Source organism: Staurois parvus, unplaced genomic scaffold, assembly GCF_062004578.1.
Source record: "Staurois parvus isolate SC_StPar_1 unplaced genomic scaffold, SC_StPar_1.0 ptg000191l, whole genome shotgun sequence".
NCBI lineage: Eukaryota > Metazoa > Chordata > Amphibia > Anura > Ranidae > Staurois > Staurois parvus.
The window spans coordinates 1,024,043-1,038,570 of NW_028317987.1; the positions used below are offsets into that span (position 1 = coordinate 1,024,043).

A 14,528-nucleotide genomic window follows, 5' to 3' on the forward strand; every position below is an offset into this window, starting at 1 on the left:
TAAGTCATACTCCCATATTACCTCCCTCACCCTTCTGCTTCTCTTAACATCTGGAGATCAAATTCTGGGCCGCCATCATTTTCCTTCAATTCAACACACCCGGCATCCCCTATCCTCTACCAGTGGCCCAATCAACACAATCTGGTTACTATTCCTATTTTTCCTAGAACCAGCCTCCCCTTTTCCTGTGCCCTCTGGAATGCCCGCTCTATCTGTAACAAATTTAGCTCTGTCCATGACCTTTTTATCACAAACTCCTTTAACTTGCTAGCAATCACAGAAACCTGGCTTCATGAATCTGACTCTCCTTCTCCTGCTGCCCTTTCCCAAGGTGGTCTCCTCTGGACTCACTCTCCCAGGCCTAGTGGACAGATTGGAGGTGGAGTAGGAATCCTCCTATCCCCTCAAAGCACTTTTCAGGTCCTTCATTCTACTCTCTCTCTGTCCCTCTCCTCATTTGAAGTTCACTCTATTCATCTATTCTCTCCAGTTTCTTTCAGAATTGCTGTGACTTATCGGCCTCCTGCACCGGTATCAAGGTTCCTTGATGACTTTTCTGCCTGCCTACTTTACTTCCTCTCTTCTGAAATTCCCACTATCATTCTTGGTGACATCAGCATCCCTGTTAATCTTAACAGCTCCTGCAACCTCTAAACTTCTGAACCTAGCCACTTGTTTTGACCTAAAACAATGAACACATGCTTCTACTCACTCGAATGGTAACTGCCTTGACCTTGTATTTTACCTACAGTATGCACTTCTTGCAACCTCACCAACTTTCCTCTTCCTCTCTCTGATCACTCCCTTATTAGCTTCACTCTCCTTGGCTTCCTCCTCCTTGTCTTCCAACTACCAAACAGTTACCCGTTGAAAACTTTGCTATCTTAACCCTTCTCTTCTTTTATCGCCAACAGATTGTCTCTATGACAAAATCTCAGCCCTGTCCTGCCCCAGCCTGGTCACTTCTGTCTACAATAGTTCACTGTTATCCACCGTGGACACATTGGCCCCCCTCACTACACACAGAATTAGGCCCTGACCACTACAGCCCTGGCAAACAAACAATACCAGATGCCTCAGAAAACGTAGCCATGCTCTGGAGCATTTATGGCGTAAGACTAAGACCCAGAAAGACTTCGACCAATATAAATCTGCCCTTCAAAAATACAATTCTTGTCTCCACACTGCCAAACAGACCTATTTTACCACTCTCATTAACACCCTCTCAGGCAATCCCCGGCAACTCTTTTCTACCTTTAACTCTCTTCTTCATCCTTCTCTACCTCCACCCACTAACTCACTGCCCAGGAGATCGCTAATCACTTCAAAAATAAGATTGATACAATTCACGACAAGATCTCTACTGTTCAGATATCTTACCCTACACTCCTTGTCCACCTGCACAATCTATACTTCCCTTGTTTAACCCAGCTACTATAGAGGAGGTTGGTAAACTTTTTTCTAAAGCCCACCTAACCACCTGTCCCCTGGACCCTGTTCCCTCGCAAATACTAAGGTCACCTATCCTTCATTCCTTAACTCATATTTTCAATCTCTCCCTTGCTACTGGCATCTTCCCCAACTCTCTAAAGCATGTGCTAGTCACCCCCATAATTAAAAAAGCCTCACTGGACCTCACCAATCTAAGCAACCTAACACCCATTTCCTTACTCCCTTTTGCTTCCAAACTCCTTGAACGTCTAGTCTACAGTCGACTGGGCTGCCACCATATTGAATATAACCTTCACCATCCCCTTCAGTTAGGATTTTGACCACAACACTCCACAGAAAATGCTCTCCTAAAACTCACAAAAGACTTACTAACCACTAAAACCAATGGTCACTATTCCATACTCGTACTCTTGGACCTCTCTGCTGCCTTTGACACAGTTGACCACCCCCTCCTCCTCCTCAAAAAACTCTATTTACTTGACCTCCCTGACTGTACTGTGATTGAATCTTACCTATCTCACTGCACCTTCAGTGTCACTTACAACTCTACTTCCTCCTCTCCTACTCCTCTTACTGTCAGGGACCCCCAAGGTTCTGTCCTTGGACCTCTCCTACTCTCAATCTACACTTCTTCCTTGGGTCAGCTGATAGCTTCCAATGGTTTCCAATACCATTTCTGTGCTGATGACACACAAATCTATCTCTGTACTCCTGAGCTCACCCCATCAGTTTCCTCACATATCACCGATTTACTAACAGACCTACTGTATCAGACCGGATGTCACACCACTTCCTAAAACTCAATCTATCTAAAACTGAGCTCATAATATTTCCTCCCCCATGTGCCTCTTCCCCTGATTTCTCGGTCAGGATCAATAGCACCACTATCAACCCATCCCCGCATTCCAGGGTGATAGGGGTAACCCTGAATTCTGAACTATCCTTTCAGGACCACATCCAATCCCTATCCAAATCATGCCGCCTCAACCTCCGCCAAATCTCCAGAATATGCCTCTTTATAACCAATGATGCCACAAAGCTCCTAATTCCCTCCCTGGCAATCTCTTGCCTCGACTACTGCAACTCCCTCCTTATTGTCTTACCTTTACATAGGCTATCCCTTCTCCAGTCCATCATGAATGCTGCTACCAGGCTCATCCGCCTTACCAACTGTTCAGTGTCTGCTACCCCCCCCCTCTGCCAATCCCTCCAATAGTTTCCACTCATCCAATGAGAAAAAATTCAAAATACTAAAAATGTACAAAGCCATCTACAACTCCACCCCAGCTACATCACCAACCTGGTCTCAAAATATCAACCAAACCACTCTCTTCGATCCTCCCAAGACTTTCTGCTCTCTAGTTCCCATGTCACCTCCTCCCATGCTCACCTCCAGGACTTCTCCTGAGCTTCTCCAATCCTATTGAACTCCGTACCCTAATCTGTCTGTCTAGGTCCTAATCTATCCACCTTTAGACGATATCTAAAAACCCTTCTCTTTAAAGAAGCCTATCCTGCTTTTACCTAGTAAATTGCCTTTTATTTCCTCCAGCAGCTCACCCCCCCCCCCCACATCTATTACCTTTTGTATCGCTCAAACCTTCCTCCTAGATTGTAAGCCCGGTTTCCTCCGGTACCAAATTGTATTGTAACTGTACTGTCTGCCTTCATTTTGCAAAGTGCTGCGCAAACTGTTGGCGCTATATAAATCCTGTATAATAATAATGTAGCAGAATACATTTTAGCCTAAACTTATAAAGAAATTTGATTTTATTGGATATGTTTTTCAAAATATTCAGTCTTTAATTTATATACTAAAATACCCAGCAGTGATCAAATACCACCAAATGAAAACTCTGTGTGAAAAAAATTATATAAAATTTCATTTGGGTACAGTGTTGCATGACTGCACAATTACCAGTTAAGGTAGCATAGTGTTGAATAGCAAAAAAAATGCTCTGGTCATGAAAGGGGTGTGTTTTGATGGTGTGTCTTCACTGACTTTTAGAAAGCACACCAAAGATACAGCATGCAGGACTTTTCAAACCACAGCACAAATGCAGTGCAGCGATGTGAAAAGTCACACAGGATCTAAAGTGGAATATTTTTGATGAGCTTTTGTCACGCTGGAAAGGTGCTTTATAGAGCAGCAAAAGCATGTCAGTGTGAAAGGGCCCTAACTGTGTAAAATTTAAAGAATGTATGAACTTTTAGCTGGTTGTTAAGGAGCCTACAATGCCACCAACCAACCATCACCACCAACCAACAACCATGACATCTGCTGTCAGCAAAAAAATTTAGGAAAAACGCTAGGAGTTATTTTACCACTGATCTTAAAGAAGTAGATACCATTTCATGAGTTGAACCCACTCACAGTGTCCCTGATCACTGCCACATCAGTCATAATGGGCACAATTCACTAAAGCTTATGGCATGAGTTAAGTCAGTCACATGACCACATATTGCATGTGATACTGAAAATGTCAATTCACTATTGCTAGTATGCGCTATTTACCAAAAATAGCAAAAACACTCAGGAAATACTACATAAAAAGACCTTAAAGTCAATACACAGAAGGAAATAAATAATGAAATGCATGCGGTAATTATGTAGTGGTCCAGGCATGTACTGGTATTGTCAGTACTGTCATGGGTTGTTAGGGAATGGGTGGCCTCCACGTCCCTAACAACCTATGAGTCATCAGCTGTCAGCGAGGATCCCCACTGACAGCTGAATGTAAAAAAGAATTGCAACAAAAAAAAGACATGGGGTCCCCCCCCTCCATCCATACCAAGCCCTTCAGATCTGTATGGGTTTCGAGGAGAACCCCCAAGCCAAATTATTGTTAAAAATGGCATGGGGTCCCCCTCAAAATCCATACCAGACCCTTACCCGAGCATGCAGCCTGGCAGGTCAGGAAAGGGGGTTGAAGAGCACCCCCCCTCCTGAACCATACCAGGCCATATGCCCTCAACATAATGGGGTGCTTTGGGGCAGGGGGGTCTCCCCCCCCAAAGCACCTTGTCCCCATGTTAATGGAGACAAGGGCCTCTTCCCCATAACGCTGGCCGTGGGGGTCTGTGGGTGGGGGGCTTATCGGAATCTGGAAGGCCCCAGATCCCGACCCCACCCCATTTGAATGAGTACATGAATGAGTATGTGGTACATGGTACCGCTACCCATTTCGAATCACTTGCCTACTGAACGACATATCAGATTGGATGTTACTCCACTTCCTCAAATTAAACCTTTCCAAAACCGAGCTCCTAGTTTTCCCCCCAGCCCGCGCCCCCCCAACCTCTCCATCACGACCAACAACGCCACCATCAGTCCCACCCCACAAGCCAAAGTTCTAGGTGTCACTCTAGACTCCAATCTGTCCTTCCAGCCCCATGTCCAATCATTGGCAAATTCATGCAGGCTCCACCTCCGCAACATCTCCAAAATACATTCGTTCCTAACCCTAGAAGCTGCTAAACAATTTATCCACTCCCTTATTATCTCACAACTTGACTACTGTAACTCCCTCCTAACCGGCTTACCTCACCACAGGCTATCCCCGCTTCAGTCTATCCTGAACTCGGCGGCCAGACTCATCCACCTTACCAACCGCTCTGTATCCGCCACCCCCCTCTGTCTTTCCCTCCACTGGCTTCCGATTGCCCAACGCATAAAACTCAAATTTACTAACATTGATGTACAAAGCTATCCATAACACTGCCCCAAACTACCTCACCGACCTGATATCCAAATACCACCCAACCCGTAATCTTCGCTCCTCACAAAACCTCCTATTCTCTAATTCCCTGTTCTCCTCCTCCCATGCCCGAGTCCAGGACTTCTCCAGGTCTTCCCCCATCCTCTGTAACTCACTACACCAATCCATCAGACTGTCACCTACCCTCCTCACCTTTAGGCGCACCCTGAAAACCCATCTCTTTAGGGAAGCCTACCCTCACCTAACTGCCGATCTCCTCCACTCCTCCTACCACTCCATCCCCCACAGCCTTTTCCTCCTGTACCACTATCCCCCCCTCCCCTCCTAGATTGTAAGCTCCAAGGAGCAGGGCCCTCGCACCCCTCGTGTATTGTATTGTTACTGTATTGTCTCATGTACTGTCTCCCATTATAATGTACAGCGCTCAGCAAACCTTTTGGCGCTATATAAATACTGTATAATAATAATAATAATAAAAAAGGACTTCTTTTAATAAAGGGCTTGGCAAAGACTGTCTCCTTTCACACTGCTGTTTTTTTGTGAATGGGTTGCGGTACCATGTACCCCATACTCATTCACATGGGGGGGGTGAAATCTGGGGGCCCTCCTGCTAAAGGGGGCTTCCAGATCCTGATAAGCCCCCTGCCTGAAGACCCCCACAACCACAGGCCACAGTTGTGGGGAAGAGGCATTGGGACAAGGTGCTTTTGCTCCCCTGCCCCAAAGCACCCCCCCATGTTGAGGGAACGTGGCCTGCAATGGTTCAGAGGGGGATACTTGCTCATCCTCCGCCTTCCTGATCTGCCAGGCTGCATGTTTGAATAAGGGTCTGGTATGGATTTTGGTTGGACCCCTATGCCATTTTTGAAAAAATGTTGGCATGGGGGTTCTCCTCAAAATCTATAGCAGACTTGAGGGGCTTAGTATGAATGGAAGGGGGACCCCATATCATTATTAAACTTTTTTTAATTGCCGCCAATTCTTTCTTTTACATTCAGCTGTCAGTGAGAACCCCGCTGACAGCTGAAACATTAACGCATGTTTTTCACTACTAAAATACCACATGACTCAATAAAATAACTCATGCTGTACTTTAGTATCATTTTTTAGAGAATTCAAACTTTTTTTAAAATGCTGTGCGATATCCTACTGCATACTTGGATGCAGTAAGATACCGCTTAGTGAATTGTACCCAATGTCCCTAATCACTGCCATGTCAGTCAAAGTGTCACCACACCAGTGTAAGTCAGAAACTGTTCCCAGACATCCCCTGCGGACAATTGCACTCCTGGAACCAAAGGGACTTTTTTGTTCTTCTTTCTTTAGCCTTGTGTATTTCTTGGTCACTGAACATGGCATTCCTGGGGGCAGCCAGGAACCTGAAAGTTAGGCTTGCTTTGCATACAGGAGCTGGGACTGCTACAGGTGATGCTACACTAAGCTTTATTCCCTGACCACTTGTATGGAGGTGGCCATTACAGTACATTGGTTTTCATACAATTGGTTGATTTTTGTGACTAACAAGATACAATGTCCAGTATATAATCAGTCCAGACACTGGACCATACTCAGTATGAGCAGCAGAATGTGTTTTAAGGTGTAATTCTAAGCATACCCATGCTGTGTGTAAGAAATATCTAATTATATTGACAACAAGAAAATGTAAAAAATTATTTTCATTTTCTTTTTGCATTTTTCAAAAACCTGTGGCAAAATAATAAACTCTTAAAAAGGCTCACCATGCCTCTTAAAAAAACCTTGGGAAGTTTGCTTTCCAAAATGTGGTAATTTCATGGGTGTTTCCATTGTCCTGGTGCTCCAGGGCCTCCAAACATTTTATAGGTAGTTAAGAAATTAAATGAGTAATTTATGCCCCTGAAATGCCGAAGGTGCTCTTTGGATTTTGGAGCTCTCTATGTTGCTAGGCTGAAAAAAGTCTCACACCTGTGGTATCCCCATACTCAGGAGGAGTAGCAGAATGTGTTTTGGGGTACAATTCTAAGTATGTCTTTGATGTGCGTTAGAAATATCTAATTGTAACAAAAATTTGTAAGTCTTAACATATTTTTTCTTTAACATTTCAGTAATGTACAGTTAATCACACAGAAGTTTCAGTCCTGAATATTATTGTACAGTATAATATATTGTAAGATTCTCACCTCAGCTCTTGCAGGGTACAGCCTGGATATCTGAGTCCCTCACACAGAAGTCTTACTCCAGAATCCTTTAGAGGGTTCCTTGATAAATACAGTTTGGTGACAGATCGGTTTGCAATAAGAACAGAGCGGAGATTATCACAGCATGAGGGGGTCAAATCGCAGTCAGTGAGGCTGCGGAGACAAAATAGATACAATGAACAGTACTCTAACTTACCATAGGATTTTGGAGTCCTATTACAAATGTTTACTGAAGTTTGAGATCAGGTTTCTCATTTTTTCAGATGCTACCTTCTTTCACACACAAATGTACTTACTGAATATAATGACCAGCATGTGTCACTAGGTCCTGCTCTGGACAGTGTCTGAATTGTGAAGTATCTCCACTCAGGGCCACCATCCCAACATATCAAATTAGCACTGGCTTGGGAGTGCAAATGCCACCCTGCCCTAAATCTAGTTCTTCACTGCTGTCCCATGCAAACCAATCAGCCATAACTTTTTGACCGTCCACCCCCCACCATAACCATAACTTGTGGAACCATGGACTCTACTAGACCTATGAAGTTATGCTGTAGTAGCAGATCCTTTAAGTCCTGTAAATTGTGAGGTGGGGCCTCCATGAATAGGATTTGTTTTTCCAGCAATTCCTACATATGCTCGATTGAGCTGAGACTTGAAAAATTTTGAGGCCAAGTCAAAATCTCATCAGACCAGGCCATCCTCTTCCATTGTTGTATGCTCCGATTCTGATGCTCACATGCCCTTTGTGCTTTTGGCTGTGGACAGATGGGTACCCTGACTGGTGTGTAGCTACACAGCCCTATACAAAACTGTGATGCTTTGTGTGTGTTTTGACACCTTTCTATCAGATCCAGAATTCACTTTTTCAGCAATTTAAACTACATTAGGTCCTCTATTGCATCGGACTTTGCGCTCCACCTCCATCAATTGTATTTATTTATTACAGGTACTTATATAGCTCCATCAATTTACGCAGCACTTTACACATATATTGTACATTCATATCAGTCCCTAAGCCTCAAGGAGCATACAATCTAAGGGTCTCTAACTCACATACATACAGATATGAGGACCAGTTTAGACAGGAGCCAATTAACCTACCAGCATGTCTTTGGCATGTGGAGTAAACCAGAGTACCCAGAGGAAACCTACAAAAGCACAAGGAAAACATGCAAACTCCAGGCAGGTGGTGCCATGGGTGGGATTCAGACCAGTGACCCTAGTACTCCACCTGCTAACCATTTAGCCACTGTGCTGCCCCAAGAAACCTTGGTCACCCATGATCCTGTCATCGGTTGGCTAGTTTTCCTTCCTTGGACCACTTTTGGTTGGTCCTAAGCACTGCAGACCAGCAGCATCCCACAAGAGATGCAGTTTTGTAATTGCTCTGACACAGTCCTCTAGCCATTACAACTTAGCTCTTGTCAAATCCCCTCAAATCCATTTGCTTGCCCATTTTTCTGCTTTCAACACACCAATTTCAGGGGAAACATGTTCACTTTCTGCCCAATATATCCCACTCATTTTCAGATGTTATTGTAATGAGATAATCAATGTTACCTGTTAGTAGTAAAGTTATGATTGGTTGGCGTGTATGTGTTTATATAGTATATGTGTATATATGTATGTATGTATTTGTGTGTAACGTACATGTAAGATTTGAGTAGCTGAGATGTGACCTGTAGAAATATGACAATGTAGATTTAGCATTCCATGTTAATATAAGATGTGTTCAGAATTAAGTTAGAGATATATGGTCACCAATTAGCATCTGAAGGGACAGACCTTCCTCTAGACTGGAGGTGACACCTGGATGCCAATAAGATTTGTCACCTACTTCTAGACATTTCAGCTTCAGAGGCAGTGGGAGACCAAGAGAGAGCTCCAATCTGTCTAGGAGCTCTAAAGTATATCAGCAGATCAAAGGAATAGATTTCATCTCTCATAAAAGCTAAAATATTAGTTGCAGAGAGATGAAAATACTTCCTTCTGATTGGACACACTGTAGGCTACATCTGCATGTAAAACTGTATTTGTAGCCTATGTAGAATCCCCGAGAAATGCAGAAAACTGTTATATGGTGCCTGATTGCAACAGCTGAACAGTGATTGTTACTGTCATGATCAGACTGATGCGCTGGTGTCGGAAGTTCAATCCCTGACTTGGTGATTCAAACCGTTCCTGGTCCAATCGACTTTGGGCATTTCAGTACCCAGAACATCCTGTGGGCTGGTACAGGAACACCCCCCAGAGTCAACTGGCCAAGGGCTAATGTCCAGCCCATGTCCATATTCCCATAAATTGAGGACCCTGAGATATGGACGGTGTGATTCATATGGAGCCAGTTCTATTGACTGACAGATTGCGGACTTTCTCTGACTTGCTCCAGTCGCGGGATAACTCTTGGTAAAAGTTTTCTTTCTGTTTTTATTCCCTTTTATTTTATAGTCAATAGCCAATTGTGTGTCTTCTTGTATTTTCTGTAACTTTTTATATTTTGTACATATTTTATGCACTGCCCACTTTCGGGATATTAAATCATAAAATTAATAAGTGACTTCTGGGTACTTAAGCTTGGGCTCATATCTCCGAAGAGATTGTATTGTATTGCAGTGTCTTTATATGCTCGGTCAAGTTCATTGCCAATCTGTATGCAATTGCACTGTGTGTTGGCAGATTGCATGCAGATTGTAAAGGTAACAGGTCTGCCAGATGGAGATCTGTGTGTGTGTGTGGTGGCCCAGCAGGCCAGTCTGTGGATAAAACTGTTGGGTGGTGGCAAGCTACCATTTGTGGTGTGTCTGGTGTGGGGGTGTGTGGACAGTGGAAGAGTGATTAACATCGGGGTTCTAGCTTGTAGGATAGCTGGAGGAATCCTAGAAGGGGTGCCACTTGCTAGGCTGCTTCTCAACCCTTAGTGTGCACCAGATTGTATATAAGATTTATATCTGCCTGTGTGTGTGGTCAGCCATCTGGACTGGAGTGGAGTCTCCCTCTAGTGGTGGCCAGAGGTAGTGCGGGCTGTGAAAGTATATCACGGCTGGTCTTATATATATTCAGATTAAGTCCCCCTTATTCCCTCTTACCCCAAGTCACGGACGTGCACTCCTCGGTTAGCTAGTTGCTGTGGGCATGTGGGGTGGATCCGTGACAGTGTATATATATATATATATATATATATATATATATATATACACACACACACACACACACACATACTTTACATACAGTACATGCACTCTATTGCCAAAAGTATTAAGCCACCTGCCTTTCTGTGCACATGACCTTTATTGGCCTCCCAGTCTTAGTCCGTAGGGTTCAGTATTGAGTTGGCCCCACCCTTTGCAGCTACAACAGCTTCATCTCTTCTGGGAAGGCCATCCACAAGGTTTAGGAGGGTGTCTATGGGAAGGTTTGACCATTCTTCCAGAAGCACATTTGTGAGGTCAGGCACTGATGTCGGGAGAGGAGGCCTGGCTCGCAGTCTCCGCTCTAATTCATCCCAAAGGTGTTCTATGGGGTTGAGGTCAGGACTCTGTGCAGGACAGTCAAGTTCCTCCACCCCAAACTGGCTCCTCCATGTCTTTATGGACCTTGCTTTGTGCACTGATGTGCAGTTATGTTGGAACAGGAAAGGGCCATCCCCAAACTCTTCCCACAAATTGTGAGCATAAAATTGTCCAAAATGTCTTAGTTTGCTGACGTCTTAAGAGTTCCCCTTACTGGAGCTAAGGAGCCAAGCCCAACCCCTGAAAAACAACCCCACACCATAATCCCCCCCTCCACAAAACGTTACACTTGGCACAGTGCAGTCAGGCAAGTACCATTCTCCTGGCAACTGCCAAACCCAGACTTGTCCATCGGATTGCCAGCAAGAGAAGCGTGATTGGTCACTGCAGAGAACACGTCTCCACTGCTCTAGAGTCCAGTGGTGGCGTGCTTTACACCAAGGCATCCAATGCTTTGCATTGCACTTGGTGATGTAAGACTTGGATACAGCTGCTCAGCCATGAAAAAGCCATTTCATGAAGCTCTCTAAGCACTGTTGTTGTGCTCATCTGAAGGCCACACCAAGTTTGAAAGTTTTTAGCTATGGACTCTGCAGACAGTTGGCGACTTCTGCGTACTGTGCGCTTCAGCATGCGCTGTCCCCGCTCTGTCATGTTATATGGCCTACCACTTGGTGGCTGAGTTGCTGTTGTTCCCAGTTGCTTCCACTTTGCTATAATCCCACTAACAGTTGAGCGTGGAATATTTAGTAGCCAGGAAATGTCACAGATGGACTTATTGCACAGGTGGCCACCTATCACGGTACCACACTTGGAGTCACTGAGCTCCTGAGAGCGACCCATTCTTTCACCAATGTTTGTAGAAGCAGTCTGCATGCCTAGGGGCTTGATTGTACACACCTGTGGCCATGGAGGTGATTGGAACACCTGAATCACATGATATGGAGGGCAGGACCAATACTTTGGGCAATATAGTGTGTGTGTATACTGCATATATACAGTATATATATATATATATATATATACAGCAATTGAATGTTGCTTATGACAATTATCAAAGACTGTGCGTTAAATATATTGCTCTGTTATACAACACTCAAGGGTCATTGGAAGAATTAATGAGTTTTGAGGAGCTCAATCTTGAAAGAGACAATTTAGCGGTGTGAACAAAGACAAAGGCAGAAGTGAGAATAGCACAGCTCCATGAATCCAGATCTTATCGCTCTGCGTCTACTAGACACTCAAGATCTTCCAAATCCATACAATCAAGGTTCTCTACACTCAGTCAACAACTAATAAAAGTCCGTGCTGATGCTGATGCTGAAGCTTCTAAAATTCAGGCAGCTTTCGCCCAAAGGAAAGCAGAAATGGAGGCTCAGGCCGCAGAAATGGAGGCTCAGGCCGCACATAAAAAAGCAGAAATGGAGGCTCAGGCCGCACATAAGAAAGCAGAAATGAAGGCTCAGGCCACAGAAATGGAGGTTTAGGCCGCACACAGGAAAGCAGAAATGGAGGCTCAGGCCACAGAAATGGAGGTTTAGGCCACACACAGGAAAGCAGAAATGGAGGCTCAGGCCACAGAAATGGAGGCTCAGGCCTCACATTTGAAAGCAGAGAAAGAAGCTGAAGCCACACCCCAAGAGGCAGAAATTGAAGTTTTGGAAAAACAATGTGAGCATGCCACAGCCATGGCAAGGTTCTGGGTCTTAGAACAAGCCGCTCGTGAAAACAAGAGACAACAGTTCCAGACACTCAGTTGTATCTTATGTCTCAGATTCTTCGCACATCTCTCCAGAATGTCAACTTCCTGTCACAGCAGCCAAACTACTCAATCAAAGTATCTTCTCTGCACCTCCTGTACCTCAGGATGATTTGCCCTTATATCCTCCAATACATCAGACTGCAGCATCTCAGCTAGCCTCAGGCACTGGTGTTTATTTAAGACCATCCACTTTGGCACCAACAGAGTATCTCCAAGCAAATGCACTATGCACTACTCTACAAACCAACATGCCAATGGACTTTAAGCCAGCGCCAGCACTGAATGCCTTAGCAGCAACATATGTTCCCAAGTCACTCTACGTAAGTCCACCAACCGTCACAACCAACTCTGTTCCACCTGCAGTCATGCACCCAAAATATGAAAACACGGACATGACACAGTTCGCTAAATACATGCTCTGCAGAGGGCTTGTTAAGACCGGCCTCACCAAGTTTGATGACAAGCCTGAAAATTACAGAGGCTGGAAATCCACTTTTAAGGCCACAATGAGTGACCTAGACATCAATGCCACAGAGGAATTAGATCTACTCATCAGATGGCTAGGTCCCCAGTCTACTGAATGCATCAAGAGAAGCAGTTCATATTGACAACCCTGCTGCAGGCCTTAAAGCTGCTTGGAGCAGACTTGGACATACCTTTGGCAGCCCAGAGGCCATTGAAGATGCTTTATTCAAAAGGTTGCAAAGCTTCCCAAGGATTTCTGCTAACGACAATCTAAAGTTTCAAGAAATCAGCGATGTTCTATTAGAGCTTCAACTTGTTAAGGCTGACATCAACTTACCTGGTCTCATTTACCTTGACACCTCTCATGGCATCAAATCTATTGTTCTAAAGCTACCATATGGAATTCAAGAAAGATGGGCAGCGCTTGGATCAAAGTATAAGGAAGAACATAGAGTTGCTTTTCCTCCCTTTTCGTACTTCTGCGAGTTCATCAAAAGAATTGCAGACACTAAGAATGACCCAAGTTACTCATATGGGGACTGTAACCTTCTCAGTACACTCTCTCCAAGACCTACGAACACACATATGTCACACAGAGACTGTAGAGGTCCAGCGTTAGTGAAAAGGACTAATGTTCTACCTGCACCTGCTACAGTTCTTGAAAAGACTGATCAAAACAAGAGAATTGAAGACCCAAATTGCCAATGTCCAATACATAACAAACCACATCCACTTAATAAATGTATCGGCTTCAGAAAGAAAACCCTCCAAGAACGTAAGGAACTTTAGAAGAAATTTGGGGTTTGCTACAAATGCTGTGACTCCACAGAACACTTTGCAAAAGGACTGTAAAGCGATCATCAAATGCATAGAGTGTGACAGTGATGACCATGTGCAAGATCTTCATCAACATTTGCAGAACTCTGCTACGCTCACAATCTCCCTGAGGCAAAGCAAGGTGGGGAGCACCCAGATCAAGCAGCACCTTTCATCCCAGTGTTCTCTACATGTAAAGATGTCTGCAGAGAAGGATTCTGCGACAAATCTTGTGCAAAGATATGCTTGGTCCGTGTATACCCCAAAGGTCAACCTGAAAAGGCCATAAGACTGTATACTATTCTGGATGATCAGAGTAACAGATCTCTTGCAAGAACACAGTTTTTTGAACTATTGAACATAACTGGAGATGCTCTGCCTTATACTCTAAGCACTTGCTCCGGCACTACAGAAGTCTTAGGTAGGAGAGCCAGTGGTCTTGTAGTTGCTCCTCTGAATGACAATGTGGAAATATCTTTGTCACTATCACTGAGCGCAACCAGATTCCAAGCATCAAAGAGGAGATCCCTACTCCTGAAGCTGCTTTCCACCATTCTCACTTAAAGCACATAGCCAACCGAATACAAGCCCTCGATGAAAGTGCCGATATCCTGCTGTTACTTGG

At 44.4% G+C, this 14,528-nt stretch overlaps 1 protein-coding gene across 1 annotated transcript in view; it reads right to left on the bottom strand.

The window, feature by feature from the left end:
• Positions 1 to 14,528, bottom strand: part of LOC149461827 (NACHT, LRR and PYD domains-containing protein 12-like) — a 196,707-nt gene that overhangs the window by 142,438 nt on the left and 39,741 nt on the right. The window contains exon 3 of the mRNA XM_089677623.1: positions 7,331 to 7,501. Coding sequence (XP_089533749.1) covers positions 7,331 to 7,501 — 171 coding nt within the window. The remainder of the gene's footprint in view (positions 1 to 7,330; positions 7,502 to 14,528) is intronic.